The 17,049-nt window shown below is 44.6% G+C and overlaps 1 protein-coding gene across 2 annotated transcripts in view; it reads right to left on the bottom strand.

Moving 5' to 3' along the window:
* MEI1 (meiotic double-stranded break formation protein 1) overlaps positions 1-17,049 on the bottom strand; it is a 38,317-nt gene that overhangs the window by 21,107 nt on the left and 161 nt on the right. For both annotated transcript variants that reach the window (XM_074539441.1, XM_074539442.1), the window contains exons 2-14: positions 16,717-16,840; positions 14,309-14,359; positions 12,385-12,458; positions 11,513-11,618; positions 10,766-10,969; positions 9,445-9,575; positions 8,571-8,685; positions 7,657-7,773; positions 7,043-7,142; positions 4,421-4,555; positions 3,762-3,876; positions 2,094-2,212; positions 900-1,041 (exon numbers count right to left, since the gene is read on the bottom strand). In XM_074539441.1, the coding sequence (XP_074395542.1) occupies positions 900-1,041; positions 2,094-2,212; positions 3,762-3,876; positions 4,421-4,555; positions 7,043-7,142; positions 7,657-7,773; positions 8,571-8,685; positions 9,445-9,575; positions 10,766-10,969; positions 11,513-11,618; positions 12,385-12,458; positions 14,309-14,359; positions 16,717-16,840 (1,533 nt within the window). The remainder of the gene's footprint in view (positions 1-899; positions 1,042-2,093; positions 2,213-3,761; positions 3,877-4,420; positions 4,556-7,042; positions 7,143-7,656; positions 7,774-8,570; positions 8,686-9,444; positions 9,576-10,765; positions 10,970-11,512; positions 11,619-12,384; positions 12,459-14,308; positions 14,360-16,716; positions 16,841-17,049) is intronic.

Here is a 17,049-nt window from a genome sequence, read left to right as displayed (position 1 = left end):
TGTTTAGAACAGAATGACTCAACTCACTCTTGTTGAAGGTCACTGGACAATTTTCTCACAGTCCATTAATTTTTACCCAAGTTCAATGAGCAAGAAACAGAACACTGACTCCAGCTTTGCCAAACTGGACAGGCACTGCACCCTCCTGTCAGGGAGGAGAACAGCAGTGCCACTGCATCTGCCTACCAAGAGATTGATTAAGAAAACATCAACCAACACATCTCCAAGCTCCTAAATGCAAGATTCCATACACCAGTGCCCGTCACAAAGCACAAGAAACTTTACTAAATGTTAGGAACCACAACAAAAGTCCCATTCTTTTAACAATTTGCTTGAAGTGTCTTAGGGACAGGCCTGTATGGAGCACTAAAGCACTCATGAGTCTCCACAGCTACTTTTTAAATCATGTCACAGGCCTTACTGAGGAACAATGCTCAATACTGCCCATGCAGACTGGGCAGCCTCATCAGTACCTTCTGGGAAGAAGCACAGAAATGAAATTGCAGGTGCAAATCATGGCAGCTCTCTGGGACACAGGCAAGTTTTGAAAAAGTGGCAGAAGGGGAAACAACAGCTCAAGCACCCTTCATTTTCTGACACATCTGGAGCTGCAATGGATGCCACAGCATGGTAGGTAGGCTATGGGATGGGACAGCCTGAAGAAAGACACTGACATCCACATGGAAACTTTATGAATTTTTGCACCCTCTGAGAGCATACACTGCCATTTGCATGAACTATGCAATTCCATATTTGGCTGTGAAAAAATGGCAAATGCCACAACTGTTCTTGGTTTACTTGACATGTCCTCTTCCCCAAAAAACGATTTGTGCAACCCACTCTTGGTGCTTGACAGCACCTTTCCAGGTACCCATGGAACAGACCAAAAGAAATCCTACCATGACCATGGGGATGCAGAGACTGTCACAAATCCTCAACAGGAACTCAGAGAAGTTGCTTAGTGTGTCTTTGCTCTCAGAGTTGGGGGCAGTGAAAGCATTCTCCTGGGCCATGAAGTCACCCTGGAATTCCACTGCCAACCTACAAACACACAGTGGATAACAGAGGGTAGAGAAAAACCTCCTCACTCTGTAAAGGAAGCCAGGAGATACTACATTTTAATCACAATTTTCACCATAAAAGACCCACAAACACTCAATGGGTTGGAAACAGAGAAATCTGGCAATCACATTCAGTTACCTTTTGAGTGAAGCTATTAAAAGTCATCAAGGTTGCACAACAGTACACACTGGGAAAGGAAAACTTCGTTTCTGTGAAGAAAGCATGTGCTGTGGGAAGATCTGGTGTGGCAAGACTGGTTTTCAGCCATACCAGAGTGCCCGATGCACAATACAGCAAACCTTGTGAAAATCAGCCAAGGGACCATTTAGCTGATATAAAATCCATGACAGAACCTGAGTGCTCTCCAACACAACCCTGAGACTCTGGGTCAGTGCAGAAAAGCATGTCTGATTTTGACTGAATTATCTCAGCCAACTCAAGTGATGCAAGGCAAAAACTAATTTGGCCAGACCACCCTAAAAACTCATCCTGATTCTCTCTGATTCATACACAAACTCATCTACCACTGTCTGATGTGCAGCTAAGGGTGCCAAATAGCTCTGACCCAGCAGAAGAGGTAAAGTTGGTGTCTATAAACCCACTTCCAGTAACAGGTCACAGACAGAGCAAATCCAAGGCCAGCATCTGGAGCAGATATGCATTTGTTAAATGGTTAATCCCCTCTGGCAGTGAAACCACATGGCATAGGAATCTGGTTTCACACATACCTTCCAATAGTTCTTACGCTATCAGCAGCTTTGGTGAATTTTCAAGCAGCCCCTCAAAGCCCAAAGACATGAAATAAACTGATAGGTCCCAGGCAAATTTCATGGGAGACATATTCAGGTGTCAGAAAATTTTCACTATTAACACATACCCCTGACTCTGCTGTTCCACTGACCAGTGCCATGCACTGAACTCACCTGTGATATTTCTGTGGTGGGGCTGGGTGGAGGAACACAGTCACAAGGACAGAAGAATGGACAGACAGGGACACACACCACCCACCCACCTTCCTGACTTGTCCTCACCTGCAAGCATTTCTGAAACTCTCCAGGGTATTGAGCAAGAACTGACCCTGTCTCTGAGGAACTCTCCCAAGATTTCTGTTTGCTGGGTGACTCTGAGACACTGAGAACAGGACATCACCCTGTTAAAGGAGAGAATCTTATAAAATCTTATGTCCACTTTCAGAAAAAAACCAGCCTTCTCCTCTGACACCAGCAGTAGGAGGAACAGTACATTGCACTGCACTCCTTCACACCACAGTTTTTTTACTACTGTGCTTTGCCCAGAGAGGGCTGAGTTAAATAGCTTGTGTGCTCTTCCTAGGGAGGACAGAGTTACAGAGCTATTAGTTCTGCTCTGCCATCTCTTTAGAGTCTGTATTACCATGATTTGATCTAATCTGAGTTTTAAGCATTTCAGCTAATGGAGCTTTAAATTCTTCTAAGAAAACTTTGTGTTTTTAAAAATTTTCTTTCTTCCAAATACTGTTCAGACAACACAGAATAGTTCTTCTCCTTGCTTAGCAATGAAATCTTAGAAGTTCTTCTACTTTGGCTCAGAGTTTTAAGCAGCTATCCATGTACTAATTCTTGTTCCCACACAGCATCCCACTGAGTTAAGCCTGAAGCCAACTGAAGCGTCAGAGTTAATCATTTGCCCAAACTGGGAACAACTTGGAACTCAAAATCTGCCTTTAAGCCTTAATCTGTTGTGGTGGTCTTCTCCATAATACCAGAGGAGAGCACAGCTACACACTGGTGCCTGACAGTTGAGAGCTCCTTCTCCATTTCATGCTGATATACCTTGGCAGAGGTATCATCATTTCCCCTTTTCTCCCTTTAAACACAGCCTGCATATCCTCACTATCTAATTTCCTTTCTGTGAAGCTCTAAATTCTGAAAGGGACACCCAGCTCTGTGTGTGTGGAAACTGACTGGCCAATGGGACAGAAAGCACTTCTGCCTTCTTCAGGCAGAGAAGGCAAATATCTGATACCATAGAACTTGGGTCTAAAAAATGTTCATCTTGAATTTTCTAAATTTCTAAAACATGTTCATCATGAGTTCTGCTACTCCTTTGAGTATTGAGGTGTTCTCCCCACTACTGGCATGAAATCTAAACCAACATGGCTCTAAGCCTACAGCAAGAAGGCTCAGCCCTTGTCCTTTCATTAGCCATCTGCACCTGGGGCTCTTCTCAGAAGTGCAGAGGTGCCAGCAGCACACCACAGTAACCACAGATGCCAGGAACAGAAAAGGGTTTATAGTTCAAATTGTGGCTAACAACTCCCTTGCTGAGGGATCACAGTGCATATATGGTGACACTCTTGATCTGAATGTAGAACAAGAAATATTCATTGCTGAAAAAATAGATTGACCAATGCAAGGTGAGGGTGGGAAGAAGGGGAAGTTCAAATGGCTTTGGAGTACTGGGCACATAAAGAAAGTAGCATGCTCAAGCAGTGCCCCACAGAACTTCACTGATTTAGAAGGATATCATTCACCAGCATCCACCTTCATCTGCTTCAAAGTCTGGTACCATCTCAAGGCAAGAGGATCAAAAGAAACAGCAGAGAACCAAACATCCACGGGGGATGTAAGCAAGGGGATGGAACACATATAAAACATCAACACAGGAAGATCATCACTGTCCTGCTCAGTCCTACCAACAAGCAACAGCTTTTGACTTACTGCATGCCTCTTACTACTCTGTGGTGGGGAAAGGTCAGCACATCGCTTCAGCACTGCCTCCAGAAGCTTCTGCAGTTCTTCATACGGGACTGGAGGGGAGCTCACATGGTCCTTCCTTAACACGTGAAGACAAAGACAAGATGCACAGTCCCTGCAGGGGACATTCCACTAGGAAGGCAACACCATCAGAAATAACTGCTCTTCTGATGGAAATATGCCACTGCCACTTCTCTCCAGCAGAGCATAGTAAGGTCACAATATCTGAATAGTGTCTTCACCCACACATAAACACAAACACACCCCAAGTGCTCTGTCTGCTCTCACCACAGTCAGCAAGCCCATGACTGTTCAGAGTCTTATATTTATTATTCTTGTCAATCTGGATGGGGCACAGAGTGACAAAGCCACAGCAGCTGCTGTACAAGCCTGCCTGGAACACTAGGTCCTTCCTGAAATTACTTGCTGCCTGCCACAGCTTCATTGCTCTGGCAGCTTTCCTGAGGTGGGTGGGAAGCTGGCTCTGCTGTACCCACGCCTGCCTCAGCCACGAGTCCCACTGCAGAGCACGTTCACCCACATAGCCACAGGGGAACTGCAAAGCCCGAGATGGTATCAACAGATCTATCTGAAGAAAAGTCTGCAAATACATTCCTGCCTACCTCAGGAAAGCAGCCACAGCTTTCACAGCCTCCACTGCCACCTCCAGCACAGGGCAGTTCACTGTCTCCATCAAAACATCAATGGCTTCTATGCATACACCTCGGTTGGTGAACAATTTGATTTCCACTGGTTGCCTGTGAAGACAAAACAAAGCAAGCAAGGAGAACGTTGTCAGAGTTAGGTAACTGCAGTGCCCTTCCCTCATTTCAGCAGATGGACAGATGAGCCATGAGATTGCAGCCATGTTTGTCAGTACTGAGAGCCAGTTGCTCTCAAGGAGGTACTCTCACACTTGAGCAGGTAGAGGGTTTGCTATAAAGAGGAAATTTCAGCCAGTCTAAAGCACTACCATGATAAAACATCCACAACCTGGATAACTGTGTGACTACTCGAGAACACTGTCATGAAAAGCACAATAAAAACAAGCCTTGCAAAATATAGTGACCTCTGTGCCTTGGACTCTATCTTCAGGCCATCTGCTCTGGCATTTGTCAGTTCATCTAGCAACTTATATTTTTAAGTATACAAGCAAACATCACTGTCCTAGAGGATAATGCCATGAGAATAGCTTCTTTCACTGCACTCCTTATGCCAGATGCTGCCAGGGCAGGAACCTTCACAAACTTGAAAAGTAAACAGGAGAATAAACACAATCCAACTGTCTTGACAATCCTCCTCAACAGTGAGCATTCTGGCCATCTGTGGCCCAACACCTTTGAGCATTCAGCATGAGAGCAAGGAGGGACAAGAGGCCATTAATCCCATTATTGGACAGAGCTGTGTAAATGGCAGACTGTGTTCATTTGGCTCCTGGCAAGTCAGGTACAGCTGGGGAGGCAGGGGGAAGACAGGCAGCTACATACACACAAGAGGCACAAACAACCTGCCAGAGGGTCCCTCCAAAGTGAAGCAAGAAAAGCAGCACAGCATGACAGAAGCCAGATTTGGGAGCCAAAACTATTCCCTGTTATTCAATTTTCACAGTCATGCCTAACTGAAGAAAGCCCAGAGTACATGCTCTCATGCACAAATGGGAAAGCAAAGTGAACTTCAGTAGAAATTACACTAGTAGGTCAGTTATATGGCAAAAAGGGAACAGAAGAAGAACCACTCTTTTTAGTCACTCAGTGGGATGGAACCTAGCTTCGCAGCCACCTCACATTCTGCTGTGAGAAAAAACTGTGAGGCGGGCAGGGCAAGGAAAAGGACTTGTGGAACTCAGGCATCAGGAGCCAAGCCACAAGTGAGGCACTGAACTTCCAAGTTGCTTCTGCTCACACTGGGTGATTCTATTAATCCTCTCTATCTCCTTTCTTTAATCACTGACCTTCTGAAGTAAAACACATCAGGAAGAAAAAAGTCTTCACTGACTCATGCAGGGAAGAAGGGATGGAGGAGTACTGCTGACTCATTCAAGCAGCACAAACCCACTTTCAAGATGGTGCACTGTGATATCTTTGGGGCCTGGTGGGAAAGTGTGAAGGGCAGCACCCTTCCAGCTTCCTGCAACCTCTCATCCTTGGGCCCCAAACTGCACCTGCCACTTTGATTATGCTGGGAGAGACAAGGGTCACTCCAGGGAGAGCTATCCAACATTCCTGATATACTGCCAAGGGGAGCAGTACCTCCTGCATGGACCTCACCAGAATGGGTGGCTCACTTACACAAAAGAATCCAGCTGCAAGCTAAAACCAAGATGAGAGGTTCCAGCACAAGATCCCTTTCCCCATTATGATATAATTTTAAATAAAACATGATTTCTAAGGCAAAGCTCAGAGAAACAGAATGGGTGTATGAGAAAATGAGAGCAACTGCACAGAGTGTTCTCTTTGTTTTACAAGCATAAATGCTGTAATTAATGTTCCCTATATCCCAGTTTCTCTTTTTGACAGATCCCACACTGGCATCACCACACTGTTCTAGCACTATTGCTTTTTCTTCTCCTTTTTACCCTGCCACTTGCTACAAAATTGACTATGACATTTCCAAAATTCCGCTCAAGGGCTCTCTTGGGGGATCTAAGTGACAAAAACGAGACTCTGTCACTAGCATGACAGGATAGGAACAAGATCATAAAGGCAAGAACAGGAAGCATAGAAGAAAAACAAGCCAGTATATATTATTTCTCAGCAGAAAACAAGAGGAAAAAGTGACAGAAGACATTAATATTTCAGCCTAGAATTTGTTTTTGCAGTTTGAATTTAGCTCAGATGATGATAGAAGACCAGAGGCCATGGAATTTGCATACTTTGTTTTGTCATAGAGGCACACTTAGCAGGAGCTGGCCTGCTCACAAATGCCTGGACCTTCCTGGCCTTGTCTCCTGCTCTGTCTACAGCTGAAAAGAGATTTAACCTCCCTAACTGGCAAGGAAGCAGGACGAGGAAGATTTAGTGGTGGATGTAAGCACAAACAGGACAAGCTGGGAGGTTTGGAAACAACCATCAGGCCTTTCTTTGCAAGAATAAAGGAGATGAGATTGTTCAGCACCATCTTTTAAACACAAAAGCTCTTGTGTGTAGATATCTGGTCTTGGAAGAAATTCTTAAAAGCAAAAGCCTCACAGTCTCCATTTTGGAGTACCAAACTCTGCCTGCAAGCCTGACAGGGTACTCCCTTACCGTTTCAGTATTTCAGTGAAGAGCAGGAGCCCTTGTTTGTGCAACTCCACGTTGTTCAGCAGCAGGACACCTCGGAGACTCCTCACCAGAGATTCAATGCCTGTACACGTTAAGAAAAGTCACAGAAAGGCTTTTAATGTTCCAGATTCCAGAATGGAAGCAAAATTAATTTTTAAAAGGAAGAAAGATTTGAACAATTATTCTTGTGAGCTACTGACAGAAACAACTGTCCAAAACTGTTGCATGTTCACTCACCTCCCTCACAACATGCCTCAACCTTCACTGCTGGAGATAAGTCCCAAAGAACAGAAGGAATTTAACCATTTTTCCTAAATCCACTCTTGTCATATCCACAGAAATACTTAATAGTAACTCAGAGAGTGACAGTCATGATAACTGGTTATAATAATGAATTAGTGCTCATCAGAAACTCATTGGGACAATGACACTATAAATTCAAGCTATGTTGGACATCACAAACATGCCTGATAGGAACTTATTTTCAGTCCTTTATCCATCCTGACTGGAAACTGTGGTTGTGTGTAAAGTGCTGGAATTAAGCTGGAGGCACAGGAATGACTGCAGTCACTGTGCCAGCAAGGCTGATGACTCACCATACACAGTGTGACACTTGGAGAAGAAAAGGCGCTCTTCAGTCAGGAGGAGTAGGCAGCAGTACACTGACCAGATGAGGATTTCACTTTTGCACAAGAGACACTCAAAGAGGAACTCTGCAAACATACCCACACAAATAAGGTCACTCTGGTAAGAAGCAGGCTGCTCACAGCATGGCACAGCTGCTCCTAGGACAGAGCAGAGGAAGGAGGAGGAAACGAGGAGACATAGCAACAGCCACAGGGAGAAAGGCTGTACCATGAAATGGCAGGAATGGAGAACACATTCTGAGTAGATGCTCAGGGGTATGCTAATCTTCAAAAAGAGGTGACTGGAGAGCAGAGACCCATGGGCAGGCATCTTCCCAGCACAAACTCAGTAGGAAGGAGCTGAATTGTGGATTTAGCCTTTGGCACAAACGAAAAGCCACAAAGCAAGCTTTATCACATGATGCAGTGACCTTTTTTTCCTCATGACTTTTACATCTCCCAAATAATTTGTATCATGAAAGTATTTCTGTCTTTTGGGATTACAGAGAAATAATAAACCATCTCCCATAGCTGCATTCTAAAGCTAAACCCTAGATCAAAATCTGAGCAAACTTACAATATTTAGTGGAATGAAATGGAAACCAGTTTGCTTCAACTTGTATCTAAGGTCCTGCACGAAGGACCCTGACCTGAAGTATTTGGCCAAATTCTGGAAACTTCATTCTGCCTGGTGACACCTGCTTCTAAACTTTCAGTTAAAAACACGCTCTCCCCTTCTACTCCTAAAATCACCTGGTACAAAATGGCCACCACATTATGCCATCAGTGGATTTCATGGAGCCAGCCTGTGACTCCTAAACCAAACAGCCAGGAGCAGATTTGCTACCGGGGAATGAACAATAAGATGCTACTGCATTGTTCACCTGGGACATCTGCATGGATAAAAGCAGGAGCATATCTGCTAGGAGAGTGAACCAGCACTGCAGCCATACAGTGAGAACTCGCTGCCTGTAACATCTCATCTCTGGTTAACAGGAGCTGTTGGGAAGCAAACGTCAAAAGGAGAAAGGAAGTCAGCTATGCAGCTGTGAGTAGGACACAGTTTGTTCTACTTTTTAAAATTTAAAACATAAATTAAGGTCTCTCTTTCGGCATTTATTTCACAGATTAAACCTGCTAAGGTAAGATAAAACACTGAACCAAAGAGACTCAAAAAAGCACATGAGAACTACAACAGAGTAGAGCATGAGTAAGAATAGTTCTGCCCCCAGGCTTAGTCATGCTGGTGCTGCATGTGCTGTATCAGACCTCAAGTGTAAATGAGTAAGATCAGCTAAGGCCAGGAGTAAAATTTTCCCCATTCCAGGATGCAGGCATGAACAAGAAGGTGATCAACAGAGGTAGCCCTATTGCTGGTTGGGGTACTATGTACAAATTACAAAGGGGATGGGACAAGCATTAAAACACAGACCATTGTTCTACTTGTCCTTTTTACTTCTTACATAATTTTTCTGCTGACAAATCTTATAGGTACTATTTAACTCTAATCACAGTCCTGCAGTCTCTAAAGCTTACCTTTTCCAGCTTTCCCAAAACCCTCTGATCTTAAACATTCCCACATCCCCATTTCTCAGTGCAGCTCTATTGCTGGTGTTGGTAACAGAACACTCTGTTATGAGTGATTATAAACATGATTATAAAAGCTTTTTTATATATACAGTGCCTCAGATAAAGGTTCATTACAGACCAGCAAATTATTTATGTGTACCAACAATTCACTACTACTTCAGCAATCACCTTTTTGAGAACAAGTGGCAGTGGATTTTCCCCTTCTAAAAAGTCAGGGTTCTCAGTCTCCTCCTCTGTCTTTGCATTATTCATAAGAATAGATACAAAATGGTCAGATTTCAGCAGCTCCTTTAGCAAGCCTGCAAAAGGAAGAGCATGAATGAGCACCATATAGAGCAGCACAGTGAGGGTTATATTAACACACAAGTATTTACAGACTAAGACTTGTTGCCAACTTCTTCCCCTCTCCTGGAGGGCCCCACGTCCAATTTAGGGAGCTTCTTCTCATTGTGTCCCCAGATGCTGCCATGACCCCCATGTCTTGCAACCCCTTGGTGCTGATACTTTTTGCTGGTCTAATCTGCCCTGTGTTCCTTCTCAGAGTCACATATGTACAGGGGCGCATCTCAGGAACTCCCTACTTGCATTATCTTCTGTTAGTAAACACACCTTAAACTGTTTCTTGGGAGAGCTCTTGACCTGCATTCTTCTCCAAGCAGTCAGTACCCCCAGTGACAAGACATTTTCCCTAGAACACTTCCCAGAGAACAGGCATTTATCTTCCCCTTCTATTTCCACAGGCTCTTACAGAACCAGCTGTGTTCAGCTGAAGGATACCCACACTCCAAAAAGCTCCCTCAGAATAGCAGTATAGATCACTGCTACAGGTAATGATGAAAATCATCAGTACACATCAGGACAAATTCACAGGGGTATTGTCTCAGCTACAGAATTCTACTTTCAAAGGAATCATAATCTATTTCTGGTGGTTGAGTAGATAAGCTGAGGAGCAATCCATAAGAAGGAGCAATTCCTGCTTGTCTCCTTCTAGAAAAATTAATTCCCTGGATGGTTTACAAACAAGTGATGTCAGAAAGGCTGAAATTGTGCTCCCCAGCAACAGCTGAAACCTGCAGTTGGAAGGATAACTGCAAGAAAGTGCCACTTCCACATTAGCTCTATATCTAATTAGCATAATTAACATTTTTTAGACTCCATCCCACTGCTCTACAAAGCCCACCAGCCCATGCACAGTATTTGCATTCAGACATTTTGAGGGATGACCAGGCCATAGCACAAGCTCTGAAGAGACTGAAGATGAGCCAGTGCTGGGCAAATGTGAGGCATCAGAGAACACAGGGGTCTGGGGTGCTCAGCAGCAGGTCTGGGCCACTTCACTGGAGCAATAGAAGGGACTGATGGCTTTGGACAAGCAGCATAAAGATCCTCTACTGAACAATCTACACTAGAGCATCTAAATCAGCCAAGGATTTCTTCCTCATTCTAAGCCTTCCCTTGCACCTTGCAGTTTCTCTCAGCAATGCCTTACCCAAACAATTAACCTGCAGCTCCTTTGTCTGGGCACTCCCCAGAGTATTCAAGAAGACAACACACAGCCTTTCTTCAAAGTGTCCTGAGAGCCGTTCTGTGCCAGCAGGAGAGGAGTACAGCTTGCCATACAAGTAGCAGACAGCAGCTTTTATACTTTCATTTGGGTATGTCAAGCCCATCAGCAGATGATCCACTAAATTATCTAGCATGAGGAACAGGAAGAGCAAACATTCACTGACATTGTAAAAGCACCAACCTATTTCCCTTGAAAACTTACAAAAGCCTACTGGCCAGACTGGTGTGTGCAGGTTAATGAAAGCCACAGTCAGGCGATGTGCTCAGCACCATCTGTCCCTCTGAGCAGAGGTACAGTAATCAACAGCCACCAGAGCTCACTGTTCACCATATGAAGATCCACCATCCCAGCTCCCTCCACAAACAGTTCAGCTTGCTCATCAGACCCCCAAGCACTGGATCAAGATAAAAAAAAACCTAAGCAGATGTTGCCTGTGAGGCAGACCCACAACCCCAGTTTGCAGAGGCTGCTTTTGCCTGGCTAAAAGCATGATTATAAAAGCTGCTATGAAGGTTCTGACCTGTATCCCAGGAGGCCTGAATGCCACTCTGACTTCTGGACAGGCTTCTTTTGTGACCTTCATGAACTCATCACGGGGACAGGGGAGTGCATGCATGTGTACTAGGGCTGTGAATGCCACCCCTCAGTGGGACATGACACACTACTCACTGTGCTTTACTACCACTATTTCAGCAAAGCCTGGGATGGCATCTGCCAGCTTGCCCAAGAGAGAAAATGTGGGCAGGCTGCTTCTCATGGTATTTGCTTTGCACAGCTGTAGAGGAGACAGAGAAGGAAAATGTTTCACTGATGAGGACACAGTCCAAGGGCAGAAATGCACCCAAACCAGCAACTTCTCAGTGATGCATAATCTTCCAGAACAGGATCTTTTCCAAAGATGGGCCCTCTTCACCACTTGGGATAAAGCACAGGGAAACCCCAAATACCACACTAAGTCTCCAAAATGTCTTTAAATGAATTCAAGGAATTGCTTGCTTGTTGTTCCTTTTCCTCTTTCTCCCCTCCACCTCTTACATGAGCAGACTAATTTCTCACCACTTTTGCTACTTCTCTTTTTTTGTACCCTGTGGGACCATCATAAACTTAGGAATGAGGAGAATGAGAGCCTATAGCATAGGTTGGGAAAGCTCCTCATATAACTGAACAGTGAAGTAGGAAAAGAAGTATCTGAGGAAACCACACAGCTGCATAAGAGTATCATGAAGCCCTGTGGCTGCAAGACATCATGAAAACAATATAAAAACTCCATGGTAGAAATTAACACTGCCAACATCACAGCTGGGAACTGGCATTAGGACATCCTAGATCAGAGGGGATGGAGCTTTGAGCAACCTGGTCTAGTGGAAGGTGTCCCTGCCCATGCCAGGAGGGTTGGAATTGGATGATTTTTAAAGTTCCTTCCAACCCAAACCATTCTATGATTCTGTGATCCCACTGCTACATCCCAGTCTTGCAGGGCCACTCATTCCTCAGCCTCTGAAAGACTGGAAGAAAGGGGAAGAGAACTCATCTTCACTGACCTCCTTCTGACTTTCATCCAAAATGCAGTATAAGTACTGTTCTGACTTCAGCTCCACAACAAGCCTCACCAGAACTAGGCAGAGAAAACAGGATCAGTAATACACACACAAGAGCACTCACAATCCATCTTCCATGGGGCTTTAGCAGACCAGTGAGCAAAGAGCTCAGGAATGAAATGAGCCCAGACGTGCTGAGAGAGCAGGGCTACAGCAGCATTCCAGCACTATTACCTCTGATAGCCCAGCTCAAGCTCTCTGGGGCATCATTCCAGCAGTCCTGCTTCAGCTGCACTACAAACCATGCATGGAAATGAGCTGCAAGTGACAAACTGAGCCTCAGGACAGCAAGTAAACATAAGGAATCAAGAAAGGAAGGGGGGAAAAAACCTAGCTTAAAAGCATAAAAAATTATGGTAATTGAATAGACCAGGCTTCCTACTGTATGAAAACTGGCCTTTAAAAATGCATCCTTCCAGTGAAGACATCAGAACTGAAACTGCTGAGGATCCTTAGATTCACACTCAGAGCTCCTCCTTCAGCTGCTATCCTTAAGATAGCAGTTATCCTTAAGATAACTGAAGTCTATCAGCCATTCCTCCCCACTGCAGATGTCCCACACACCTTACCAGAAAGCACAGTGCCAGTCACCAGAGTGCTGCTGGTCACTTCCTCAGCCCCAAGCAAGTGCTGTTACTATTTTAAGATCTCTGAAAGCTCTATACTAATAAGAGGAATCAGCAAGAAATTATGTTTCCCAGGCAGAGGCAACACATCACCTGGAGTTTCCCTAACCAAATCTCAAGGGAGTTGCCTGGTGCTGGCAGGCTGCCTGTGCCTCCACACATAGACCAGCAGGCCAGCTGCAGCAAGCAAAGTTCTTCTTCCAGTACTTTCAGAACTGGCACCTGAATGTTCAGCTGATAAAATTTTGGCAAGAGCCCCTTTACTGAGACACTGCACACATTTCTACACGGGGTTTGGTAAGGCTGTCTTGGATGTAGCTTGCTGTCATGGCATGACTCATTTGGAAAACCTACACTTTTGATTCGTATCCTAGGAAAGCATTCTAAAAAGAAATACCAGGGACTTTTGGGCTCACCATTTCTTGGTATATCCAAGGCAATACTAGACCTGCTTCAGCTACAGAGCTACACATCTCAGCAGAAGCATGTCTGAGACAGGTGATTTATAGGTGATTTAATAGCCCTTTCTTGCCCTAAACTCTCAGAAACTTAAAACACTTTCAAGACTTAGGCAACACTAATTTAAAATTGCTCTGTTAGAGAGCATCCATCTCTCAACAGACTGGTAACATGACAGAAAGACTTCTCCACTTTTCAACCCCATTTCAAGCAAGTGTCTGGAAACTAAAATCCCTCTGGAAGCAGTTTGTAATAGCTCCTTTTACCTTTCATGACTGGTCATGGAATGCACCACTGCACTGCTGACATCTCTAGACTCAGCAGAGCTGCCCAGGGTTAACTGGACTGCAGAGATTCCTTTGCCAGCCCTGCAGACATTTCCTTCAGTTTTCAAATGAGGAATCTACAAAGAGGAATCTACAGCCTGTACAGCTAAATCACAAATACCCTCTACTCCTGAGGAGAAAGCAGTAGATCCCATAGACTTCCATTTGCTTTGACAATTTGGTCAGGTCTAAAGATGCCAAAGTTGAGGCACTGTTTCCCATCTGATAATAAATTCATGGCACACACAGACCTGTGAGAGTAATGATAAATATTTTAAAATGCACACACTCCCCTGCCCCCAGTATTGGAGCAGACCATCATTTCTGATGCATGGATATTGATGGTCTTCCCTTTTGATGCTGTGTCAAAGCTGAGCATCTCACTATAGGTATCAGACAAGACACACTGTCCCGTTCACAAACTGCCTGGAATTGAGATGTGGATTTGTCACTCACCTTCAACTAATAGGTTCAGGGCACTGCTGTCTTCCACAGAATGCAACATCCCTACAAGACAAACCACAAGTCATGGAACTCATTCCTATTTCTGATCATCAGTGCTGTAATTCCTTCTTGTTAAAAGGAGCTGGTTTTTTTTTTTTTTTTCAGAACTGTTTTCTTTTCCCTGCTTCACATAACACCAGCCTGACTTTGTCAGATAAGGGTGGATACTCTCCAGAAATATGGCAAAAGGTGCCTCCATAAGCAGGACACAGGGACATGAGACACTTGGTTCTCTTACAAATTTTTTATGTGTTTTATAGTTGAAGTCAATGGCTCCACCTATGTCAGGGAATATGTAACTGCTGCCACCACCACATCTCACCGTGTGTATGCAGTATCACACATCTGAAACAACACTCTGGAATGACAGAAGTGGGTTTTGTCCTTTGTGTGCTTTGTGTCCTCCATTCTTACCAGTTACTATGATCAGTCTTCTCCCTCCACAGTACTGACAACCCTGAAACCAAGCCTGAACACCAGGTTTAAATCATCCAGAAACTATTCCAACATTAAATCGAACCTGAAGGTATCACTTCACAAGTTAATTTTACAATGAGAGCATAAGAGTGGATATATCAAAACAGACTCTACTACACCCCAGCAGACAAGAAACTCCACCTCCCAGCCCCTTCCAGCCCATAGCATCAGGCATTTGGTTCGGATCCCCACTTCTGCCACACTAAATCACTTGTTTTAATATATCCAATCAAACCACCTCCCCTCTGAAGTCTCCATGATGTCTCAGAATTTTGACCAACTAAAGCAATGTTATGACAGGTGAAGAAATTACTTATTCCATGCCTCATCTGCTCAGTTCTTAATAACTCTTTAGAAAAGATTTGTATACATTTTTGAAAATTACAACATTAGCTGCATTAAATTCAGGCTTATCTGAAACACACCACCTTGTAAGTAACACTCCACATTTCACCTCTCTTAACCCTATTTCTTCTGCCTGTGCTTATTCCAATATTCTCTCTCCAAATGTATTTTCCTGAATTCACTATTAATACTTCCTCCACAGCACTGCTCAAACTTCTGGGGAGGTTCCCCTTACACTCTTGCCCAAATGCTCCTTGGTTCATCCAAGCTCTATTGAAAATGAACACACCATTGTTTGTAGCTCCAAGCTCAGCCTGGAATTCCAACTGCTCTAAGAGTTACACCAAGTACAGTACAACCCAAAGCTGTCCTCAAACCACCCAATCATAAAAAGAATTCTCTTCTCAGAGAATTATTAAAGCAGACAAGAGCACTGAAATGCAAGCACAGCATCCCTGTCTTCTGGGGTATTTTGTGTTAGGGCCATACAGTGTAGGGCTCAATTGGCCACAATTATCATCTTTTCCAGTACTCTAAAGGATTATGTGTGACATACTATTAAAAAAAATTGTGCAATTAAAAGAATAAGAACTGCATAAAGTTCTGTTTCTAATAAAGCTGCTTCCAAGACGTGCCCAACACAATCTATGGGCAATCAACTCTTTTTGAACAATTCAGTGTGTCAAGGCAGGAAGAGGTCTTGTAGGTTACTTTTCCCCAACCAACAATAATTATCTGTGATGTGCAAATGAGATGGTGGAATTGAAGGAATCTGGTATATTTGAGCTTTAAAGGCACTCTGATTTCTACCCTCCACCTTTCCCTTCCTGCCTTACTGTTCCCTCGTTTAGACCATTATTTCTTCTCCATCAAGATTTTAGATGTTTCAAAGACATTTCCCTGCGATGCAAACAGAAACCAGTAAGAGAAGTTCAAGACCACAGAGACTTACTGGAAAGACACTTTCTGATATCCTGCCGAACACTATTTTGCTGAGGCTGACTCACCAGAGAGCAGCAGGTTTTAGCTGTACAGCAACAAAGATTTCTACAGATGTGAAGTGATGGTGTAAAAAAAGCCCACTATATAGATTTGTGGTTTGCACATTTGATATTAAATCCTGCAACACCTTTTTATGCTCACGCTTTGATTTCTGTATGAATCTTCATATAACTCCAGAGGCATTAGACCAGAATGGAGAGCATTCAGGGAAGAGTAAAATGCCAAGCACTCCCTATTCTCCAGAAGGACTTTACAGATATGTCAAGATACTTTGAAAAATCACAAAAGAGTTATGAACATGCCAATCCTGCCCCCTGGGGAATGAGAAAATTAATTAACCTATTCTAAATCACTGACAGCCAGTTTTCTGCAGGGAGTAATTACAGAACAGCACGGTGGAAGTATGGAGGTAGGCACCTCAATGTTCTTCTGCTCTTTTTTTTGGCTTCAAATGTGGGGAAGCTTCACATGTATTCAACAAAAGGTAACTAACTACCTCCTCCCTGCGGCTGCACCAGGCCTCAGAGAGCTCTTACCAAAGAGAGTTCCTATCAAATGCATGCACACCCTCTCGTCTGGTGCCAGCAGCTGGACGACGGGCAGCGCCTGCCAGGCCAGGGCATCCTGGAGCCGGGCCAGGACGTGCTTCTTGCGCACCAGCTAGGATCAAACACAGCAGCGCGTTAGGCCCCGGGCCCGCGCCCCGCGCTGCTCCCACCGCCCTGAGGGGAAAAGGGCCACCAGGGCCCGGCTGCCGAGGGGACAGGGCTGGCCAAGGGCCACAGCGGCCGGGCCCGGCCCCCAGCTGAGCGCCGGAGAGCGGCAGCCCCGCCGCTGAGGGGGACCCGCGGCCCAGCCGCACACGGGAA

Source organism: Zonotrichia albicollis, chromosome 4 (genome assembly GCF_047830755.1).
Source record: "Zonotrichia albicollis isolate bZonAlb1 chromosome 4, bZonAlb1.hap1, whole genome shotgun sequence".
NCBI classification, from domain to species: domain Eukaryota; kingdom Metazoa; phylum Chordata; class Aves; order Passeriformes; family Passerellidae; genus Zonotrichia; species Zonotrichia albicollis.
The sequence above is the reverse complement of the archived record's forward strand: the minus strand, read 5'-3'. Positions and strand labels throughout refer to the sequence as shown.